Genomic DNA, 25,416 nt, shown 5'->3' on the forward strand with positions numbered 1-25,416 from the left:
TCTCACTCTGTTGTCCAGGCTGGAGTGCAGTGGCGCTATCTCAGCTCACTGCAACCTCCGCCTCCAGTGTTCTAGCAATTCTCCTGCCTCAGGCTCTCAAGTAGCTGGGACTACAGGCGCATGCTGCCATGCCTGGCTAATTTTTTGTATTTTAGTAGAGACAGGGTTTCACCATGTTGCCCAGGCTGGTCTCAAACTCGTGAGCTCAGGCAATCCACCCGCCTTGGCCTCCCAAAGTGCTAGGATTATAGGCATGAGCCACCATGCCTGGCCGTATTATTTTTTAATAAAAGAAAATATTTCATAAATAAAGATAAGCAGTCCTTTGTGGATCCTCCAGCCAATATAAGTGCTATCTTACTGACTAAAATGTTTGTAGCAGGAAGTAGAAAGAGGAATGCCTATACTTTTTTTGGCATGCCTCAGTCCAACAAACTACGTGAGATGATACTCATAAGAAAACCCTTTTCATATTTCTGTTTTTAGAAATATTTAGGGGTGGGGTGAAGTTGTCCTAATGGAATAAGAAAGTAAAATTCAAGCCTAGGTGCATTAACTGCTTATTGCTATCTTACTAAAGGATTTAGGGCTATTTATAGCTTGCAACATCTAATATATATATATAAAACAACTCCTGTTATATTCATAGAAGAGATGTTGTTTAGAACAAGAAGAGAGGCAAAAAAAAAAAAAAAAAAAAAAAATCAAGTCAAATTTCTTTTTACCTGACAGAAGTGCAATGGTCCCACTGCATATTCCTCCATGCTGCTTGGTAATGAAGTTCCTCTAGTTCAGGACACCAGTCTTTATTTTCATAATCTAATCCTTTTAAATAGATGGAAAGAATATGGCAGAGTCCCAAATTCTGCAAGGCCTAAACAGGAGTTTTTTTTTTTTTAAGTTAAGTAATCAAAGATATCAACAGAAAACCAGAGAAAAAAACAGCAAAGATACAAATTAACTTAGACAAATTTTAGTTCACAATATCATTTAAAATCCCAAAATATCAGCCGGGTGTGGTGGCTCATGCCTGTAATCTCAGCACTTTGGGAGGCTGAGGCAGGAGGATCACTTGAGCCCAGGAGTTTGAGACCAGCCTGGACAACAAACCAAGACCTGTCTCTACAATTTTTTTTTTTTAAATAGCTGGGTATGGTAATGTGTACCTGTAGCCCCAGCTACTTGGGTGGCTGAGCGAGAGGTGCCCTCGAGCCAGGGAGGTCAAGGCTGCAGCGAACTATGATCACGCTAATGCACTCCAGCCTCAGTAACAGGGTGACACCTTATCTCTAAAATTTATTTATTTATTTATTTGTGAGACAGAGTCTCGCTCTAATGCCCAGGCTGGAGTGCAGTGGCGCGATCTCGGCTCACTGCAAGCTCTGCCTCCCGGGTTCACGCCATTCTCTTGCCTCAGCCTCCCAAGTAGCTGGGACTACAGGTGCCCGCCACCACACCCGGCTAATTTTTTCTTTTTTTTTTGTATTTTTAGTAGAGACGGGGTTTCACCATGTTAGCCAGGATGGTCTCGATCTCCTGACCTCGTGATCTGCCTGCCTTGGCCTCCCAAAGTGCTGGGATTACAGGCGCAAGCCACCACGCCCAGCCAAAAAATTTTTTTTAATCCCAAAATATCGTTTAATGTTTCCCAAAAAACACAAAAATAGAGCTCAAAGGGCTCTAATATTTCATGGAAGAATGGCTAAGGAGTATTAGCCAGTAACAGAAACAACAGGTTCTGGGACCAACTCTATTGCAAACTATGAGAAATAGTTTACATGAGATTTTCCATGTGAAGCAGTAAGTACACTACCTGGCACATTGTATATGCTCAAGCAATGTCTTCTATTGTTATACAACAACACTATGATCAAGAAATCTACACTATCTTTTAGGTCAATGACTTTCCTGTGTCTCCCTGAATTTTTTCTCTTTTTTTTTTTGCATCCCTCTGCTTCAGGAGTATCCCTGAATGTTTAGCCTAATCCTCTGAAAAACAGATAACTTCTAGTCTTATCTCTAGAGCTTATCTGGCTGTGTAAATATCCACCAACATACTGAAATAACCTCAGCATTACACTAGTGATGGCTTTACCAAATCTGGGAAAAAATGTACCTGAATGATTCCTGCCTGGCGGGTTGATGAGGGGATTGCTGTTTCGAGGTCATATGTTACTAGGGCTTTGCCCCACATTGCTTCGTGTTCATATGTTCGTAGTCTATAAGAAAAGATTGTAAAAATAGCTTTGGGTTTTACACACACGTAACTCCTTCATAAACAGAATTACTATACCAATGTTTAGAAAAATGCAATTTACCTAGTAATGGGTTGTAACATCTTCCCTCCACCACAGCCATACAAACTATCTGGCTCTCCTATACTTCTGTAGATTTCTAAGAGAAGATCCTGAAAACATGGAAACAACAAAAATTGAAGAAGGAAAAAAAAATCAGTCTATAAATTTAGCAAATTTTAAATTGTATCGTTACCAATATGTAACTCCCAACTCTAAATGTTATGTTATAGAAATAAAATGTAATGATTCTGAAATACAGTTGATCCTTAAACAACACAAGTTTAAACTGTGCAGGACAACTTATATGTGGATTTTTTTTCAATAAATATATGGAAAACTTTTTGGAGGTCTGCCACAATTTGAAAAAACTCACAAACCACACAGTTTAGAACTATTGAAAAATTTTTTTAAAGTTATGTCATGAATGCATAAAATAAATGTACATACTAGTCTATACATTCTATCATTTGTATACATTTGATATGATACATTTTATCATTTACTACCATAAAATATACACAAATCTATTACAAAAAGTTAAAATTTATCAAAACTTACACACACACACTGTACACAGCATTATTTGTGGTTAAGACAAATATAAACAAATGTAAAGAATGCAGTATTAAATCATAATTGCATAAGATTAACTATCGTACATGTTGTACTACTGTAATAATTCTGCAGCTACCTCATTGCTACTGCAGTAAGCATTATTGTGTTGTGAGTATCTGCTTAAAATGCCATGTGACACTAATAATTTCTGCATGAGCAGTCCATTTCTCTAGTAAATTGTATCTAACAATAAAAAGTAATGCCTCCAGGTTCTCATGTATTTTTTCACTGTGTTTACTGCAATACTATAAGCCTTGATTAACACCACAGGTGGCTGCAAGTGCTCCCAAGATGCAGAGAAAAGTCATGCCATTACAAGAAAAAGGTGAATTGTTTGATATGTACTGTAGATTGAGGCCTAAAGTACATATCAACCAGTGGTGGTTGCCTACAATTTCAGACAGATGATTCTTTGTAAACAGATGATATAAACTTATGGTACTGATAAACACAGTACAGTTCTGTAAATGCATTTTCTCTTCCTTATCATTTTCTCAGTAACATTTTCTTTTCTCAAGCTACTTTAAGAATACAGTATATAATACATATACAAAATATGTGTTGTTTGTATCATCGGTAGGGCTTCTGGTCAACAGTAGACTATTAGTAGTTAACTTTTGACTACTAATTTAGTTTTACCCTGATTTTTAATAGCACAGGGGGTTAGCACCTCTAACCCCTACATTGTTCAAGGGTCAACTGTATATACTAATGATTTGGATCAGCAACACAGCAGACTGGTCCTAGACAACAGGAGGACTGTAGTCTACCTGAGAAGAATTGCCTACAATTTCATGAATTAGATAAGAAATAAGTACCGACCTACCAGGCTTATATCACATGAAAAAATAATCACACAAACAAAACCAAACAATCTTGTCAACACCTAAAACTGTACATGGGCTGGCGCAGTGGCTGACACCTTTAATCCCAGTACTTTGGGTAGCCAAGGCAGGCAGACTGCTTGAACTCAGGAATTCAAGATCAGCCTGGGCAACATGGCTAAACCCGCCTCTACAAAAATTAGCTGGAGATGGTGGGGCATGCCTGTAGTCCCAGCTACTTGTGAGGCTGAGGTGGGAGGATGGCTTGAGCCTGGGAGGCAGAGCTTGCAGTGTGTTATGACTGCACCACTGCACTCCAGCCTGGGCAACAGAGCCAGACCCTGTCTGAAAAAAAAAACCCAAAAAACAAAAAAATTGTACATTAGAAAATACAGTCCTACAAAGTCTGACTCTTGAAAACTCAATTTGGTGAGAATAAAGGTCATGGATTTTTCTTTGAAAAACAGAACAAAACTGTATTGGAATTGGTAAAATTTGATATGGATAAAGTAGTTTGCTTACTGAAATCTTTGTTGTAAAATTTACACAGAAAAGATATGTTCTGTTTAAAACAATCTCAGTTAAATAAAAATGAAAACATAAAAAAAAAATAGAAAAAATTAGGAACTATACTGCATAGAAAATTGATCAAGCAATTGAACTGCCTATATGGTGCTTGCTCTGTGAAATATTTTCTACACATAAATTCATTTATATTGGCATAATTCTATAGTTCCAACTCAAATGTTTCTATTCATAACATGAAATCAAGTCCTCAGAGTAGAAAAGTTCAGTACCCATGCTTAGCACAGTGCTTAGTACACACACGATATTCCAAAAACTCAGTAGAGAGGAAGAGCCTATGAAGAAGGCAAAAGTGAAAGGAGAAAAATCAGGAAGGTGGATCAAAAAGGTAAACAGAACATAGTTAAGCAAGGCATGGTTGATGATGTGAAGTATTAATAAAATATTAAGGAAAAGGAAGAATGAAAGGTGACCACCAGACTTAGCAACATGAAGTTTATGAGACATTAGCAAGTGCTATTTTACTAGAATAAATGGAAGGGGGGGAAATGCAGACAGCAAATATGGACAACTCTTTCACAAAGTTCTTCTGTGAGAGGAAGGAAGAGAGAGGGTGATACCTAAAAGAGAACATAGGGAAGAGGGAAATTATTTTGTGTTTGTGAGAATGGGAATTTTTAAACAGGAGAGGTTTTAAAATGTTCAGAACATAGTTTAGAGGGAGAACAGCATATTAAAAAATAAAGTACCTGAGAAAGAGCAGATAAAAAAACAAAGCACAGGAAGAATTCGTCTCAAAGAGAAGGATAAACTGTTTCTGTAACATGAGGGAAGATTATTAAAGGAGGAGATGCCAGGAGATTTCAATGTTTGAGAGTGGGATGTGGCGAGATTTCCTCTCTATGCCTTCTATTTTCTCCAAGTAGGAGGCAGGCTGAAAGCAACGGCGTAGAAGAGAAGATGAGAGGTTTAAGCAGAATGGAGAAGCTGAAATTGTCATTGTGTTAGAATGAGTTGACCAAAGAAATTTGGTAAGCATCCCAGACAGTAACATGAGCCAATTTAAGAACGGATATCAAGAAATTTATAGAAGGGGCAATCTGCTTCTTCTGTGACATACAATAAACAAGCAAACAAATAAATATATAATTATAAACCCTAAGTGCTATAAAGGAAATGAACAGGGTGCTATGGCAGAAAATGCATGGTATAAACTCTGAGACAGGTGGTTTTACTTTCACCTTTCAGATAAGGAACTCAACTAGTGGCAGAGTCAGTATTAGAACTCAAGTCTGTCTGCTCTAAGGCTTAAGCTTCAGACCATAATTTTATATACATGATGCTTAGTCCAATAAGCAAATTCAGTTTAAAAATCACATGGCATCTGTACAGTGTCTATAACAAAATAACCCAAAGTATGAGATACTGTCATAAATAATAGAGCCTCTAATATTTACCTGTAAACTTATTCCAGTTTCTTCTTTACTTTTTTCACTCAAGCTAGAAATAGTTGTACTTTGGCTTCCTTCTTCAAATGCAAGACTTCTGTTTGTCACAAGAACACCTCTTTTAAGGAGAACATACTATTTGGAAAGCTCCTGAATACATATATTATAGACTTTGACAGAAAAAAACTAATGAAGGTTGCAAACAAAACAGAATAAATCACTTATACTTTAAAACATAATACCATTTATACCTAGGATGGAAAAGGAATTTGTGAATGAAAATTATATTTCAAGAATAATCTTCTACATATGGGAAGCCTATATGCAAAAATATGATTATTTATAAAGAGATAGGATTGTTTAAAAATAGAGCAGATGCCCTCCAATTCAGGTACTATGTATTCTGTCAGTGGTTTCGCCTGAAATTCAACCCAATCAGTAATTACAGACACACAAAGACCACAATAAGACAGAATTTAATACCTAATAGATATAAATTAAGACAACTGATATTAACTATTGAAAAGGAAGTAGATCAGTAGGATCCACTTAAACCAAGATTATAAAACTAGAAAGTGACAGTCAGGATTAGAACTCAGATTTGTCTACTTCAAGGCCTTAACTTTATGCATTTTATACATATAACATTCAGTTCTGTAAGTAACTTCAATTCTAAAACCATGATGCTGTGGTGTCTACAACAGTAATAATCTAATACATAAAATAAATACTATCATAAGTGATACTGCCTCTAATATTTACCTATATACTTATTCCAGTTTCTTCTTTAATTTTTTTTTTTTTTTTTTTTTGAGATGGGATCTCCCTCTGTCGCCTAGGCTGGAGTGCAGTGGCACTATCATGGCTCACTGCAGCCTCTCCCTCCTGGGCTCAAGCGATCCTCCTCTCTCAGCCTCCTGAGTTGCCGGGACTACATGTGCAAGCCACTATGCCCAGCTAATTTATTTTTATTTTTAGTACAGCTGAGGTCTCACTATGTTGCCCAGGCTGGTCTCAATCTCCTGGTCACAAGCAATCCTCTCACTCTGGCCTCCCAAAGTGCTGGGATTACATGCGTGAGCCACTGTGCCCAACCTTCTTTACTTTTTTAACTCACACTAGAAATAGTTATACTTTGGCTCCCTTCTCCAAATATAAGGCTTCCTACTGTTCCACTTCCTTATCAACTACATTTCTGTACACAAATGGGTATAATCGCTTTAAAAAACAATTTGGGACCAGGTGCAGCAGCTCATGCTTGTAATCCCAGCACTTTGAAAGGCTGAGGTGGGAAGACTGCTTGAGGGCAGGAGCTCGGGACCAGCCTGAGCAACATAGCGAGATCTTGTCTCTACTAAAAATAAAAATTAAAAAAAAATGAGTTGGATGCAGTGGTGTGTGCCTATAGTCCCAGCTACTTGGAGGCTGAGGCAGGAGGATCACTTGAGCCTGGAAGATCAAGGCTACAGTGAGCTATGATCCCGCCACTGCACCACAGCCTGGACGAAATAATGAGACCCAGGCCATTTCAAACAAACAAAGATTTGAAAAGGGCAGTTGGGATAATAAAGTGTTTCACTTTATTTTTTTACTCTTACTTTCTTGATTATTTTTTGTTCTTCACCATGATCTAGGAGTATATTTATTAGATTCTTATGACAGTTCTAACTCAGTCAGAGGAAAGCGAATTAAATTCACTAGAAATATAGGTAGATAAAGAAATGAAACTTATTTAGTCACAGAAAGAAATCAGTCACATTATGGCCATTTTGGATTATAATTTTGGATATTTTATATCCAAAATGAATCTTGAATAGTTTAGGAATTAGTGGTAAATCTAATCTGATTGAAGTTAGGAAATAATTTAATCATTTGAAAAATATTTATCACTCTTAAATTAAGTTCTCAATGCTAGGGCTGTTATGGGGAATATACAGAAAATTAAGTATGGACTCTATCCTATAGGAATTTGCTATCTGTTAAATTTTTATAATACCTAAGTAATAAACATTCCTATTATTTCAGAGCAGGAATTACATATTTCTTTTTAAAAATTTATTATAATTTCACTTTTAAACAAAATTTCTATCTAAAATGTCTTTTAAATGGGGAACAGGAGGCAAAATAAATCTTTACTATAGACCCTTATTGAGACAATGCCAACATTAATTTTAAAAACCAAAAATTCTAAATTCCATTACCTTTTCTCTTGATCATCCATGCTTTTCTTATCTGCATAGATTTCTGCATAGAGTAAAGCTGTAAAGTGAGCAGCACAAGACTGAGCTACCTTGGCAACTTCTAGATAATTTAAATCCAGCCAGAAAGCATCATTAAAAATTGTTCCTGAAGAAGGTCTAAAGAAAAATGAGATATAATATCACTGACTTTTTTAACTTTAATATCAAAAGAAAAGCATGTTGATATAGAATACAATGGTAGTAACTGCTTAACAGAAAATTACAAATTCCCAAAAACCACATTTCCCCAATATATACCTATAAACATTATAAGATAACATGGCTGAAGAGTCCTATTTAATTCATCTTTTTGGTTTTTCTTTTTTTCCCTCAAACCTATCAGAGACTCTGATAAAACCTGTAGACTATCACCTGATACAAAATTGGGGTTCATATCTGCTCTCTACCAAGAAATCCATGTACCACAGGCTAAGAATAGGATACACAGAATAGCTAATACAAATGCACACAAGCACCCCCCAACACACACTTTAAAATAGTCAATTTAATACAAATATTGTTTCATCTAAGACACAAATACGTGTCTTTCCTATTGTGACTTATTTTCTCCTTAATGTATTGCCTAGGTTGAGTTACTAATAAAAATCTTCCACTGTGTTAATAGGTAGGTCAAGATTGAAAGGGACCATAGATAGTATCTTTTTCAAAACTAGCATTGTAGAGATGGGACATGGTAGTGCTTAAGAGCACTGGTGTTGAAGTACAATACAGGTAGGTTCAAATCTAGCTATATTGCCTACTACCAGCTGTGCGATCTTCAGCAACTTAACTTCTGAAACCTCAGTTTCCTAGTTTCCTTACTTGTAAATGCTGGAACAACATGGACCTTGGAGAATGGGTGCAACAATTAAATAATGCCTGCAAAGCTGATGAATAAGGCACACCCTACTACACAGCAAGCACTCAACTAAAGTTAATTTTCTGAGGAACTTTAAGTTCAGAGAAGTGAAATAATTTCCCCATGGAAAGGAAGACACTGCAGACATTATTCTGATTTTGAAAGATGATAAGACTGAGGTTCAAGGACACCAAGCAATTTTGTTGTTGTTGTTGTTTTATTATTGTTCTTTGTTTTTGCCCAACATACTGTACAGGATAACAAGTAATTTTTACACAGCACAAGCTTGGACTTGAATGCATGTCTTTACCCCTTTTTCTATGTCCCATTCATACTTTCTCAAGGAATCTTCTTTAGGATCTTATTCAGAATTAAAATGGAATATGAAGAATTTTTATCTTCTCCAAGTCCTGCTAATGTTAACACCATTCTACCCCAATGGTAAGTCTGAAATGAATGACTCAAAGGTAAAACTGCCTCCCAACACCAAGAAAACAAATGCTCTCCACTACATTAAAGCTTCTGATAGGCCTTCTCAGAAGATAATCTGGTATAAAACTCTAAGGTAAAATAACCAGAAGCAAAGACACTGAAAAGCATAAAACTTCTTTTTCTACTAGAGAAGAAGAATGGTTTAAGACTACATAGGAATTAATTTTTTAAGATATTAATGCATTTAAGGCTTAAAAACATTTCAATTTTCACTCACCTCTCCCTCTCATTCTTTACCAACCACCCCCACCACCACCACACACACTTATGAGACATCGATTCCTACCTATTCAAATTATAGGCCTACTACACTACTTCTTCAGAGTTCTGGTCAACTCTCAAGCAGTATTGATCAGTCAGACCATCCATTCTAGCAATTCCTGTATGCACTGTTAAAAATCTCATGAGAAATAACAGGAACAAAGATACTATACTATAAAACAATTTACCAAAAACAAGAAAATAAACATTGTCACAGCACAGTAGTGCCACAGATTTTGAGACCACTGCACACAGTAAAGAAACTTACATCTTAAAATAAAGATACATAAAGAAGACATTTACACAACTCTATTTACTTCTTAGAACTAAAGCAAAGAGAAAAGTAAAAAGAGGGGTAATACAGCTAAATGTAACTTGGAAAAACACTTGCTCCTATCCCTAACATAGATGAAATAAATTGGAGCCAAGAAGGCTGCATAATTTAACAAAGGTAACATGGTTACTGGTACAGCTGGTACTAGAATTGAGAGTTCTTGACACTGATTTAACAAAAGTGCTATCCTGAATATGGATTACTGCAAGGAGATATAAATATCACACCAATTAAATATAACACTTTGCAACAGCTTCACCTAAAATAATCATGTTAAAATTCAGCCAATAGTTAACAAGTTACACTCTAGATCCTAAACGTAAGAAGCAGCACTCATTACATTACCTCTTTTGTCTTCTCATGTAGTCCACAACAGCAAGCATTGTTCTTTGTGATTTTTTATCCAAACAGCATCGAAAAAAGTGCTCTGACTCTGACAAACAAAAATATCTCCCCTCAGTCCCAGGCATTCTTGCTTACACACCTTCTTCCTTCCTGTTTATGTGTCTGTCTCCCACTATGCTACAAGGTTCTGGTGGTCAGTACCTAACACAAAATTGGTTCTGAAGGAATTTAATAGCATTTCTTTTGCTTGTAAAAGAAACTATTATCTTAATAAAAGTGAGAACTTACATTGTAATTTATATTTTGTTTCCGAGGAAGACTAATTAATTGATTCAATAAGATCTTTTATGTGCGAGGTCCTCAGTATATAAAAGCATGAACAAGACAGATCATGTCAGACCCTACAGAACTCACTGACTAGCCTGGGACGTTACCACACAATATGATAAGTGTTATAACAGAAAGTTTAAAACGCTACAGAAGCTTAGCAGAGGGAACCTCACCTAGATTAGAAAAGTTTCATAGAAAAAGTGATACTGGCCAAGTGCAATGGCTCATGCCTGTGATTCCAGCACTTTGGGAGGTCGATGCGGATGGATCACTTGAGGCCAAGTTTGAGACCGGCCTGGCCAACATGGTGAAACCCTATCTCTATTAAAAATACAAAAATTAGCAGGGCGTGCTGGCACACATCTGTAGTCCCAGCTACTCAGGAGGCTGAGGCACGGGAATTGCTTGAACTTGAGGGGCAGAGGTTGCAGTGAGCCGAGATTGCACCACTGCACTCCAGCCTGGGTGACACAGCGAGACTCTGTCTCAAGAGAAAAAAAGAGAAAAAAAAAGAAAAAAGAAAAAGTGATACCTGAAAGAAGAGTAATAGTCATGAGAGCAGGAAAGGATAGTGCTACAATACATTAACAGAAAATTACAAGTTCCCAATTTGTACAATTACTATTGCTACAGGCAATAATAACAATATCTGAGATGGCTGGAAGCAAGAAATAACTTGGAAAATTTAATGAAAGAATTTCAACTGTGCTAAGTCATAGAGCTAGAAAGCAGTAAGGATGCTAAGGGCAGAGAGAAACAAATGGACTAAGTTATTCATAATATGGAATTGGCAAGATTTGGTAATCAGATGAAATATGTGAGAGAGGTTTCTAGTAAGCAATTGAGTGCCATTTGTCAAAGAGGTACACTTTTAAAAAAGTAGGCCGGGGAAGAGATGAAGATGATGACACATTTGCTTTTGGACAGTTGAGTTTGAGATGCACATGGGATGTTTAGTGAAGGCAATGAGGCTTATAGCCATCAGAAAAGATACACCATTTAAATTTTACAAAAATATGCATTTACTTTCCTTTTCAATAACAGAATTTTATATGTGAAGTTTAAATTTTCACTTAAGGTAATAAAAATATTGGCACTGTATACAGATAAAATAAAACAATTACTTTACCTTCCAATGGTTGTGGCATAAATACATAAATGATAAACATGAAAAAAGTCTTGGCCACGTTCATGATAACAAATTACCAGATTATCATAAACAATGATTACCTTAAACTATGTAATAAAAATTGTTTTTAATAGTACTGTAAATTATATATTAAAGTTTTAAATGCTTAAATCACTTATACCTGTATTTTCCCAATTAAAGATAAGAGATACATTTTAGATAGTTTACAAAGCCTCTATGAGAATTTTTATTTTAGGATTTTCATTTCAGTGGCCTAAGGAAAATTCATATAAGCACATTCTAGATCATTTAGAGAATCTAGTAGGATCACAGGATGGGCATCTATGTCTATGTTTATAATTTATATTTTTCCACATAGTAGATGTGTAATTGCTGTTAGCCAACAGAAAATAAAATACATAAAATATAAAGCATAGCAAACTGAAGTCTAAATGACATTAGAGTCATGTCAAATGAAGGTTGTAGCAGTAAAGATAAAAGAAACAATTGGAAAAACTGAGTAATCACAACCTTTGCTGAAGTGACTGGAAGGATTGGGAGGAGCTGATTAGTTGTGGCAAAATATCACATTAAATCAACATTTATATTAGAATTGATTAGTCTTTAAGTACAACAAGTGAATTTGTACCTAGCTTTATGTTTGCATATAAAACACATTAATAATATATAATAAAGACAATTAACAATAAAGATCTGTGAATTTTGTATCCTTTTATAAAATTTCGGTTTTAAAAACTGACCCATAATGAGCCTTCAAGCATGCATATATGTATTATACATACCCAACCCTTGGTGGAATTTCTTTTGCTATTATTCTCTTGGCATGAGAAATACTCATTATATGTCATAGAAGGAAAGTAGGTTATAAGAGTAAATAAAGTACAATTCAATTTTTGTTTTAAACAATTAGAAGGATATACACTACATGTTAATTATAGTTATACAAAGGGTTTTTTTTCTTTTTTTAGACAGTCTCGCTGTGTTGTTCAGTCTGGAATGCAGTGGTGTAATCTTGGCTCACTGCAACCTCTACCTCCTGGGTTCAAGTGATTCTCCTGCCTCAGCCTCCCAAGTAGCTGCAATTATAGGCGCCTGCCACCATGCCCGGCTAATATTTGTATTTTTAGCAGGGACAGGGTTTCACCATGTTGGCCAGGCTGGTCTTGAACTCCTGACCTGAAGTGATCCACCAACCTTGGCCTCCCAAAGTGCTGGCATTACAGGCGTGAGCTACCGTGCCCGGCCAAAAGCTGCTTTTTAAATTGAGTTGGCCAGAGCTCTGAAAATATGAAAGTTCTATCATATCTGCACCACAGTACCTAAAATATCTGATTGTGTTTGTTTTTTCCATTGCTGGAATGTGGGTGTTTCTTTTTCACATTAATATTGCCAGTGCAAGCACAGTGCCTGACACATATTGAAAGCTCAATTAGTTGACCCATTATCAATAGCCGAAATGTAGTGAGGGAATACTATACATCAAGTATTATCCTAGGCACTTTACACACATTATTTCATTGAAAACTTGTTGCAGCTGTTGCAACTTTTATCTCTATTCCATAGATGAAGAAACAAATTTAGAGGTTATAGATTTAATCCTGTAAAGTGCTTTTAGTGGGATTCCACCTTAAATCCATCTTTCTCTAGAACTGAGTTTACAGTATTAATGTTAAAAATTTAATAGAATACCTGAATCCAAGTTTGCAGGGGTTGTGGATCGGCTCATTTGCGAGAAGTGTCGAAGACAGCTGGTGAAAAATCCCTGAACATGTGTAGAAAGCAGATTTCTCCATGATTCATTTGTATCTTGGAGTAAAATATCATGAATCAAGTATGGAAGTACAGTCTGACAAAAGTCAGTTTTCACCTAGAATATACAAACAAATCCACCCAATAGTTTGAGTAAAAATGAGTAAAATTAATACATTTTACTTAAAATTTTCATGCCCTGTTGACATATTAAATTTCTAAAAGATGATAGATTAATCTGCCATAAACTCAACATACTGCTAAAAAAACAAACAAAAAACATGTATTAGGTGGTGTTTAAAAAAACCATACTAGGCTAGTATATCAATATCAAATATATATGTTAGTGACACTGTAACTGTTTATTTCCAGTCTAGGCCATTAGCATAATGAAATAGAATATTGCTTACAAATGAAATTATATCACCACTTTAAATACAATTTCAGAGTTGAAAAGCGTTAGTAACAGAAGGAGTTTTCTGATTTCATAGAAGAGGGAAAAAGGTATCAAAAGTTTAAGACAAAAGTTGGAAATCTGATTTTTATGCATTTTCTATCCTCAGTGAAGAACTACAACAGACAAAGAAGGCCATTACATAATGGTAGGGGGATCAATTCAACAAGAAGAGCTAACTATCCTAAATATATATGCACCCAACACAGGAGCACCCAGATTCATAAAGCAAGTCCTGAGTGACCTACAAAGGGACTTAAACTCCCACACAATAATAATGGGAGATTTTAACACCCCACTGTCAACATCAGACAGATCAACGAGACAGAAAGTTAACAAGGATATCCAGGAATTGAACTCACCTCTGCACAAAGTGGACCTAATATACATCTACAGAACTCTCCACCCCAAATCAACAGAATATACATTTTTTTCAGCACCACACCACACCTATTCCAAAATTGACCACATAGTTGGAAGTAAAGCTCTCCTCAGCAAATGTAAAAGAACAGAAATTATAACAAACTGTCTCTCAGACTACAGTGCAATCAAACTAGAACTCAGGATTAAGAAACTCACTCAAAACCGCTCAACTACATGGAAACTGAACAACCTGCTCCTGAATGACTACTGGGTACATAATGAAACGAAGGCAGAAATAAAGATGTTCTTTGAAACCAACGAGAACAAAGACACAACATACCAGAATCTCTGGGACACATTCAAAGTAGTGTATAGAGGGAAATTTACAGCACTAAATGCCCACAAGAGAAAGCAGGAAAGATCCAAAATTGACACCCTAACATCACAATTAAAAGAACTAGAAAAGCAAGAGCAAACACATTCAAAAGCTAGCAGAAGGCTAGAAATAACTAAAATCAGAGCAGAACTGAAGGAAATAGAGACACAAAAAACCCTTCAAAAAATTAATGAATCCAGGAGCTGGCTTTTTGAAAAGATCAACAAAATTGATAGACCACTAGCAAGACTAATAAAGAAGAAAAGAGAGAAGAATCAAATAGATGCAATAAAAAATGAAAAAGGGGATATCACCACCGATCCCACAGAAATACAATCTACCATCAGAGAATACTACAAACACCTCTATGCAAATAAACTAGAAAATCTAGAAGAAATGGATAAATTCCTCGACAAATACACCCTCCCAAGACTAAACCAGGAAGAAGTTAAATCTCTGAATAGACCAATAACAGGCTCTGAAACTGTGGCAATAATCAATAGCTTACCAACCAAAAACAGCCCAGGACCTGATGGATTCACAGCCGAATTCTACCAGAGGTACAAGGAGGAACTGGTACCATTTCTTCTGAAACTATTCCAATCGATACAAAAAGAGGGAATCCTCCCTAACACATTTTATGAGGCCAGCATCGTCCTGATACCAAAGGCTGGCAGAGACATAACCAAAAAAGAGAATTTCACATCAATATCCTTGATGAACATTGATGCAAAAATCCTCAATAAAATACTGGCAAACCAAATCCAGCAGCACATCAAAAAGCTTATACACCATGATCAAGTGGGCTTCATCCCTGGGATGCAAGGCTGGTTCAACATATGCAAATCAATAAATGTAATCCAGCATATAAACAGAACCAAAGACAAAAACCACATGATTATCTCAATAGATGCAGAAAAGGCCTTTGACAAAATTCAACAACCCTTCATGCTAAAAACTCTCAATAAATTAGGTATTGATGGGACGTATCTCAAAATAATAAGAGCTATCTATGACAAACCCACAGCCAATATCATACTGAACGGGCAAAAACTGGAAGCATTCCCTTTGAAAACTGGCACAAGACAGGGATGCCCTCTCTCACCGCTCCTATTCAACATAGTGCTGGAAGTTCTGGCCAGAGCAATCAGGCAGGAGAAGGAAATAAAGGGTATTCAATTAGGAAAAGAGGAAGTCAAATTGTCCCTGTTTGCAGATGACATGATTGTATATCTAGAAAACCCCATTTTGTCTCAGCCCAAAATCTCCTTAAGCTGATTAGCAACTTCAGCAAAGTCTCAGGATACAAAATCAATGTACAAAAATCACAAGCATTCTTGTACACCAATCACAAACAAACAGAGGGCCAAATCATGAGTGAACTCCCATTCACAATTGCTTCAAAGAGAATAAAATACCTAGGAATCCAGCTTACAAGGGATGTGAAGGACCTCTTCAAGGAGAACTACAAACCACTGCTCAATGAAATAAAAGAGGATACAAACAAATGGAAGAACATTCCATGCTCATGGGTTGGAAGAATCAATATCGTGAAAATGGCCATACTGCCCAGGGTAATTTATAGATTCAATGCCATCCCCATCAAGTTACCAATGACTTTCTTCACAGAATTGGAAAAAACTACTTTAAAGTTCATATGGAACCAAAAAAGAGCCCGCATCGCCAAGTCAATCCTAAGCCAAAAGAACAAAGCTGGAGGCATCACGCTACCTGACTTCAAACTATACTACAAGGCTACAGTAACCAAAACAGCATGGTACTGGTACCACAACAGAGACATAGATCAATGGAACAGAACAGAGCCCTCAGAAATGATGCCACATATCTACAACTATCTGATCTTTGACAAACCTGACAAAAACAAGAAATGGGGAAAGGATTCCCTATTTAATAAATAGTGCTGGGAAAACTGGCTAGCCATATGTAGAAAGCTGAAACTGGATCCCTTCCTTACACCTTATACAAAAATTAATTCAAGATGGATTAAAGACTTACATGTTAGACCTAAAACATAAAAACCCTAGAAGAAAACCTAGGCAATACCATTCAGGACATAGGTATGGGCAAGGACTTCATGTCTAAAACACCAAAAGCAATGGCAACAAAAGCCAAAATTGACAAATGGGATCTAATTAAACTAAAGAGCTTCTGCACAGCAAAAGAAACTACCATCAGAGTGAACAGGCAACCTACAGAATGGGAGAAAATTTTTGCAACCTACTCATCTGACAAAGGGCTAATATCCAGAATCTACCATGAACTCAAACAAATTTACAAGAAAAAAACAAACAACCCCATCAAAAAGTGGGTGAAGGACATGAACAGACACTTCTCAAAAGAAGACATTTATGCAGCCAAAAAACACATGCAAAAATGCTCATCATCACTGGCCATCAGAGAAATGCAAATCAAAACCACAATGAGATACCATCTCACACCAGTTAGAATGGCCATCATTAAAAAGTCAGGAAACTACAGGTGCTGGAGAGGATGTAGAGAAATAGGAACACTTTTACACTGTTGGTGGGACTGTAAACTAGTTCAACCATTGTGGAAGTCAGTGTGGCGATTCCTCAGGGATCTAGAACTAGAAATACCATTTGACCCAGCCATCCCATTACTGGGTATATACCCAAAGGGCTATAAGTCATGCTGCTATAAAGACACATGCACACGTATGTTTATTGTGGCACTATTCACAATAGCAAAGACTTGGAACCAACCCAAATATCCAACAACGATAGACTGGATTAAGAAAATGTGGCACATATACACCATGGAATACTATGCAGCCATAAAAAATGATGAGTTCATGTCCTTTGTAGGGACATGGATAAAACTGGAAAACATCATTCTCAGTAAACTATCGTAAGGACAAAAAACCAAACACCGCGTGTTCTCACTCATAGGTGGGAACTGAACAATGAGAACTCATGGACACAGGAAGGGGAACATCACACTCGGGGACTGTTGTCGGTTGGGGGGAGGGGGGAGGGACAGCATTAGGAGATATACCTAATGCTAAATGACGAGTTAATGGGTGCAGCAAACCAACATGGCACATGGATACATATGTAACAAACCTGCACATTGTGCACATGTACCCTAAAACCTTAAGTATAATAATAAAAAAAAGTTTATTTTTTAATAAGCCCAACTTCTGGGTATAAAATTTGGGTAATTATTTGTGGTATATTCCAAAGAGCAGAAAAGTGCTCCAATGCATCTGGCACATTAAAACAGTATTCAGCTTTACTTTTGCTATTCACCGCACTCCATATTTAACATATGAATGAATCATTACACTCCATATCCATCATATTCATCATACTTCACACACATAAGACAGGTTATAGATTACTAATTGCACCCTTCTTCTTTTTCAAACCAAAGACAAGGCAAAACACCAGTTTTAGAGCTGGAGAATTTAAAGTACCAGAAATGGGGTGTATACACATGTATATTTGGAACACTATTTTCTGGCTCAAAAGTAAAACTTTATAAAAATCTTAGCTTTGTTCACTAATGAGAAATAAGCTGTATGTGTGTTCACAGTACCACTCTGCTGAATTGGTATGAGTGTGGTGTAGTATTGCAGAGAAGGTGATGTTTTATTCACTGTCACTACTTTTTCTGTAGAAAATAAGAACTGCTTCTTACATTGCTTTCAGTGTGAGTACAATATGAAAATACTTGTCTACCAGTTACCTGTAATCAGCAGATGTTTGACCTCGTCAGATGTTGTATTTTCACATTTCTGTTGAATCACATTTGACAGTGCTATAAATTAACTCTGTAAATCTTAGAGCATCATAGTATGCTGTTTTAGATTACACATTTGATGGAAGAGTATAAACTTTGTTTCATTTGGTATGTACCTTTACTCTTTATTGAGATAAATTGTACTATATCCTCAAAAATAAAAAAGCTATGCTGATTGCTGCCCCACTCCTTTTTCTTATTCAAGAAAGCATATCAGGGAAAATAAAGGTGCTCTTATCAGAAGACGTAAACAAAGTTAGAACAGGCTCTTGGTTAATGCAAATAATTTATAATGAGCTGTATTTTAACTATCATTAGTATTAGTAACAAATTATTCAAGGCACCCCTTAGAACTCCTCTAGTATGTTGCTATCCCGAAGCTGAAACCTAATGCGTAAAGTTATGACTAAATACGGATGCTCACTTTAATAAATTTACAACAGTTTGAGTGGGGGTGATATTGTGTGATGATGATGTGCAGTATCACAGCACTCTTTAGATAAACAGATCATAAACAAGGAATTACATCAGACTACTTAATCTTCTTACTTCACACATTGGCTTTAATAATTGAAGAATTTCACATTTGGTGCCCCCACTGTCCAAAAAAGCACAAGTCAGTGTCTTTATCCAAATGTCATGATTTTCACTTAGAGGAATCCATAGATTTATATCATCCAGGCCTTCAAAAGGGTTTTCTTTGTCAAATCTGGGTACTTCTAAAAACTAGAAAGAAAGGGATTAGAAAATGTAAATAAGTGGAAATCATTGTACCTTTCCTACACAAAATGAGTATAACAAATCTGTTTCTGAATAAAGCTAAATCTGGAGGCAATGTTTACCTTTTAAAATTAAAACATTTATGTTTATACAAGAGGCAGAGTGGTATGGCAAAAACTGCTGCTTTAGGCAGCAGAAAAATTAGGTTCTACTCTCAGCTCTGTCACTCATTAGTAGCATATTACACACATCACAAACTCTGACTCATCTGTCTCTTGAACAAAACTAGACCACATCTACCACAGAAACTTGATTTCAAAATAAAATGAGATTTTAAAATGTTAAAATTATAATGCCTTCCAGGTTATATTATTAGTTTCATTAACAGTTTATATTACTAGTAATTTTACTAACACCAAAATTGTATTTATGATGCACTGAAAGTACTGCTTCAATGTTGGGTTTCTGCCCTGAAATTAAATTGGTGAAAACTAAACTGTATTTCTCAGTCACTTTATGAAAAGAAGATAGTAAAGAGGAATGCTTAGACTAAGGAAGGAACAAGTGTTCTTAAACATGCTTCATAGAATACTTACAGTGGAACCTTATTATGATATCAACATGGAAAAAGGGAGAAATCTATGGGTCATCCTATATTTCACCAGGGGATTGTGATACGTTAACTTGCCATGGAAATAAACACTTGTGGATCACAATAACTATAAACCATACCCAGAGCTAACAGCTTTCAGGGGAGCAAAGTAGGGTTTTCTATTTCTAAAAAAATAAGGTCTGTCTTTAAGAATTTCCCCTCCCCCCAAAATCAACTACTATTTCCTCAGGTTACCTATTTCAGCTTTTCCACACTGCCATAATAAATTAAAAATAACACATTCCCTGGATTTATGAAATATGGCTTAAATTACTTATAGGAAAGGTTAATTGTTAGTACAATACTATTTCAAGCAATTTAACAGTCATGACCCACAGCAAACAGAACTGTTTTAGATATGTTGGGTATTCAATAAACATTTATTACTTAAGAGACCTTTTTTCTCGATGTTCTAAAAGGCTGTAGATAGGCCAGCATTGGATCTGTTGTCATCTTATAAATCTCCCAGAAACTATGTCCAGTCTTTGTGGCTAAAATGTTTTTCAAACAGGTAACAGCTGCTGATCGAACTTTGACACTGAAAAAACAAACAATTCAAATGCCTATCAAGTACACCAGTTATTAATCTTGACTGTTAACCTCCACTGAAAAAATTTCAAAACTAAAATGTAAAATTTGTATTAGGAAACTTTATATTTACAAAATTCTCCAATATCAAACAAAATTATCAAAGGACTTTCACTAGTCATTCAGTAAACTTGAATTACTAATCACTGCAACAGCAATTCCCTTCATTCAATACAGTTTAATTGTGACTACTATAAATTAAAAAGACTCACAAAAAGAAATACTTGAAAATAATATGTTCTAATACATATAAGTAATAAAAAATTCTGGGAATCCTTTTGTCCACATCTTCATATGCTAAAGTCCCTTGAAGATCTAAAGTTTTTCCCTGTTAAAGAAAAATACAAAAAAATTGTACCTGCTTCCTAGTATTCTTAAGTCACACTAATATTTCTGTGCATCTGTTTCAGAAAAACCAATTTCGAATTACTATGAAACGAATGAAACACTTAATGCTCGCAAATTTTCTGTGGCACGCTCTTCAAAAACTGTGCTTGATATACCTTGATATACATTTAAAAAATGAGATGAACTGGCTGAGTGTGGTGTGGCTCAAGCACGTAAACCTTGCATATTAGGAGGCTGAGGCAGGAGGATTGCATGAGCCCAAGAATTTGGAGTTACAGTAAGCTATGATCTATGACGTATGATCATGCCACTGCACTCCAGCCTGGGTGATAGAGCGAGACCCTGTCTCAAAAAAAAAAGAAAAGAAAAAAGAAAAAAAGAGAGAGATGAATTAATACATGTTAATACAAGGATAGATGGATGGCTAGAAGTGATTAAGCAAGGACAGCATAAAATATAGAAACTATATGATAAGCATATGGGTGTTTACTATAAAATTATTTCCATTTTGCTGTATGTTTAAAACTTTTTATAATAAAATGTTTGGAAAGAAACCACACAAATTTGTTTAATGAAATAAAAACAACAACAAAAGAAAGAAATATACAGGTACGTTAAATCAATAATGGAAACATGGCAGACATTATTGCCAATCATTTATTCCTCAAGAGAAGGAGGAAGGGAAGTACAGAAAAAAATCAAAACACGTGTTTATCTTAGAAAGGTGCCTGGTTGTGAGGAAAACCTTTTGAGCCTACCATCAAATATGGTGGTGATGGAGAACTCAAAGACACCAATCAATCAATCAACAAATAAATACGAGAGAGAAAGAGCATGCACGCAAAAGTAATCTCAACCAACCAGTTGAAATTTTGATATGTGGTGCAATTCTGTTTTGCATAGAGAATAAATAAGCAATAGAAGACCCTGTCTGATTAGCTTAAGACTTCTAGGATTATAAAACAACCTCTCTGCTTTATGGCTTATTTTAAAAGGATCAAAATAAGGCCTCACTTAAGAGGACAGTGGCACCTCTGATATGGACAAGAGCCTAAAACATCTCCCTTTATATTCCCCTATCTTAATTTTCTGTGTAGAACCATCTGGTATTTTTCTTATTTATTGTTTATTTGTCTAGTCCCACTAAAATTTTAACAGGGACCTCCTTGTCTGGAATGTTCACCATTATATCAAGTGTCTGGCACATAGTAGGGTAAATAATTATGTGAATTAATAAAAATACAAGAATTTTCATAAAGACACTGAGATTTAAAAAAGGACAAAGCTTTAGTTACTGAGAATATCAATTTGTGTGAAGTATCATTCTCCATGAATGTCAAGTGAGATTACATATAAGGTATGAATAAATACTCACCAATCTTCTACCAGTGTGTTATTCAGGTAGGTCAGCATTATGAAGGTCCACTGAAGTTCTTTATCTTCAAATAACTTAAGGGCCTTGGTATAAGATGCATCTTTACTATGTTGTATAGCTATGGTAGAGAAATCTATAGGACCCACTTCTCCCAAGCAGCTTCCAACAGCCTCTACATATAGAAATTCTATTTCAGTAGAGTCATAGGTAAGAGATCATACATAAAACTGAAATTTTCTAATTTCAAAACTATAATGCTGTTTTGCTGTACTTCAAGAATTAACCTTAAGGCCGAGTGCGGTGGCTCACGACTGTAATCCCAGCACTTTGGGAGACAGAGGCGGGTGGATCACCTGAGGTCAGGAGTTCGAGACCAGCCTGGCCAACATGGTAAAGCCCCATCTTCACTAAATATACAAAATTAGCCAGGCATGGTGGCGCAGGCCCGTAATCCCAGCTACTCAGGAGGCTGAGGCAGGAGAATCACTTGAACCCAGGAGGCGGAGGCTGCAGTGAGCCGAGATCGCACCACTGCACTCTAGCCTGGGTGACAAAAGAAAAAAAAAAGAGAGAGAGAGAATCAACCTTAAAACTGTTAAAACTTTTGTTGAGATATCACACAAACTCCATAATCTTAAACACACAGTTCAATGAAAATTTATACATACAAATACACATTTTTTCTGCCTGTGTTCTCCCTAACCAGATGAAGATAGGACATTTTCAGCAACCCAGTGGGCTCTTCGTGCTCTTTCCATCATGATGGTATTTACTAAAATATGTTCACAAATTTTTTGACAGCCCTTCTTTCAAAGGGTAGAGCCTAACTTCCCTCCCGTTGAGTGTGGGTTGTACTTAGTGACTCACGTCTAACAAACAGAATGCATGTAAGTTTTTCACCTCTTTGATTAAATTTATTCCTGGGTATGTATTTCTTTTAGATGCTATCATAAATGGAATTGCTTTTCTAATTCTTTTTGGATTGTGCACTGCTGGTATATACAAACACCACTAATTATGTGTTGATCTTGTACCCTGCAACTTTGCTAAATTCATTTATTAGCACTACAGTAGCTTTCTTGTGGATTCTCTGGGATTTTCTATACATAAGATCATGTCATCTGTAAATACAGATAGTTTTACTTCCTTTCTAATTGGCATGCTTTTAATTTCTTTTTCTTGTTTAATTGCTCTGGCTAGAACTTCCAGTACAATGTTGAACAGCAGTAGTGAAAGTGGACAGCCTTGTCTCATTCCTGATCTTAGGGGGAAAGCTGTGAGAACAAACCACATTAATTTTATGCTACACAGGAAAGCCACTTAGGGCTTCTGTTGTAAATCAGGTCTGTCCCTAAAAGCAGTGCCACTATGAACAAGGAGGTAAATATGCTGGTTAAAGAAAACTTCTACAGTTCTGGTAAGATTCTGTTTCTTAGTCTGGGTGCTACATGTACAAGTGTACTCTGCGAACATTCTTCAAGCTAGATATTTTTGATCTGTATACTTTTCTGTATGTAGGATATATCTCAATTTTTTAAAATCTACAAAAAAGGAAGTACTCTAGATATTGGGCTCCTACTGAGAAGTTAAGGCTGTTGAAGAAAGATAGTAGAATCTGTGAAACACTACTTATTCCTATTTTTCTAATTTGAAACAAAACCATCACAAGAGCTTCAAGCTGACTTTAACCAGGTGATTTCTCCATCCCGTGGTCACTAAATCTAAACACCTAAACTAGACATGATGTTGGCTTCTTATCTTATGTTAGGTTTCCCCTCAAATGGCTGTAGGAAAGGACTTGAATGGTTAATGATTTAAGTTTAATCTAGCCCTCCAAGTCTTCATTCTTATGTCTGTTACATAACAAAAGGCACTTGAGTACCTGTCAGTTATAATATTTATAAAATATATCGGCAGTCAATTTATGTGCAACTTAACTCTAAAAACAGGTATTTCTGACTTTCCTAAATATTTACAAGGCATTTTCAAATTAAGTTATATACATATGTAAATCTCTAACTTCATTTTATATGAATATTTAAGGAAGAAAAGTACAAAAGGGGGCTTTTTAGGGACATTTTAATTAAACAGGCATGTAACTTAGCTAGCATCACATATTTCCCCAATATCCCAAATGACAAACCCTCACTTATTTTGCAGATATAATAAAGATGACCACCATATAACTCACATTCATTCAGCCAATACAATCGTGCTTTGCTTAATGACACAGATATCTTGTGAGAAATGTGTCATTGGGCAGTTCTGTCATTGCGTGATCATCACAGAATATACTTACACAAACCTAGATGGTATAGCCTGCTACACACCTAGGCTACAAACCTGTATAGCATGTTACTATACTGAATACTATAGGCAATTATAACACAATATTAAGTATCTGTACATCTAAACAGAAAACATACAGTAAAAACACAGTATTATGATCTGTCCTACATGTGATCCACAGTTGACTGAAATGTCATGCAGCGCATGACTATAGTTTACCTAGAACTTCTTTTTCACCAGTGTGGTTTATTGCCATCTTGGATAACTGCAACAAATTGACAACTAGCTTCACCATAATCCCATCTTGTGGATTATCTAGAAATAATTTTTTTAAAAATTAGTTTAAACTAGCATGAAGACAACACTTTTGTTTATAATTACATATATATTAAATTATCCGACTAGAAAATTTCTATAAAGTTTAAAAAAGGTTTTAAGTGATGAGTAGCTCAAAAAATATGTAGGGAATGAATCTGCACTTCCTTAATACAACAGATTCTTTTGAAAGTGATTAGCAATATCTGACAACAGAGAAAATAAAATGTCTTAAACAAACTGTGCAGGTAAGTCAACACCTTAGCAAAATCACATAGAATCCTTCAACACTAAAGCTAGAAGGGACTTTGGGAGCCTGCTTGGCTTTTTAACATCTAACATTTAGAGTTTAGACCAGCACTGTCCCACAGAACTTTCTGCAATGATGGAAATGTCTATAATCTACACTGTCCAATGATCACTACTGACCAAATGTACTACTGAGAACTTGATATGTGTTCAGTACCAATGAAAAAACTGAACTTCAAATTTCATTTAATTTTACTTCACTTAAATAGCCAAATGGCTAGTGGCTGTAATGCACAAGGCAGATCTCCAGCCCATAAAATACTCAAGAACACAATAACAAGAAATAATGGTGTTTCTATTTACATACATTTTATATATCTCAAATGTATTAGAAACTCTATGCTCAGATAGTCAAAACTAAAATTCATTTTAAAA

General features: G+C 35.8%; 2 protein-coding genes across 2 annotated transcripts in view; one reads left to right on the forward strand and one right to left on the reverse strand.

The window, feature by feature from the left end:
• Positions 1-10,199, forward strand: part of C15H11orf65 (chromosome 15 C11orf65 homolog) — a 173,021-nt gene extending 162,822 nt beyond the window's left edge. Inside the window, exon 7 of the mRNA XM_030828863.1 lies at positions 9,153-10,199. Coding sequence (XP_030684723.1) covers positions 9,153-9,253 — 101 coding nt within the window. The 3' untranslated portion in view covers positions 9,254-10,199. The remainder of the gene's footprint in view (positions 1-9,152) is intronic.
• ATM (ATM serine/threonine kinase) overlaps positions 1-25,416 on the reverse strand; it is a 140,286-nt gene that overhangs the window by 46,993 nt on the left and 67,877 nt on the right. Inside the window, exons 33-43 of the mRNA XM_030828865.1 lie at positions 24,637-24,732; positions 22,129-22,300; positions 20,214-20,355; positions 18,995-19,171; positions 13,410-13,587; positions 10,241-10,328; positions 7,911-8,066; positions 5,719-5,806; positions 2,319-2,407; positions 2,117-2,219; positions 726-874 (exon numbers count right to left, since the gene is read on the reverse strand). Of these exons, the coding sequence (XP_030684725.1) occupies positions 726-874; positions 2,117-2,219; positions 2,319-2,407; positions 5,719-5,806; positions 7,911-8,066; positions 10,241-10,328; positions 13,410-13,587; positions 18,995-19,171; positions 20,214-20,355; positions 22,129-22,300; positions 24,637-24,732 (1,438 nt within the window). The remainder of the gene's footprint in view (positions 1-725; positions 875-2,116; positions 2,220-2,318; positions 2,408-5,718; positions 5,807-7,910; positions 8,067-10,240; positions 10,329-13,409; positions 13,588-18,994; positions 19,172-20,213; positions 20,356-22,128; positions 22,301-24,636; positions 24,733-25,416) is intronic.

Source organism: Nomascus leucogenys, chromosome 15 (genome assembly GCF_006542625.1).
Source record: "Nomascus leucogenys isolate Asia chromosome 15, Asia_NLE_v1, whole genome shotgun sequence".
NCBI classification, from domain to species: Eukaryota; Metazoa; Chordata; class Mammalia; order Primates; family Hylobatidae; genus Nomascus; species Nomascus leucogenys.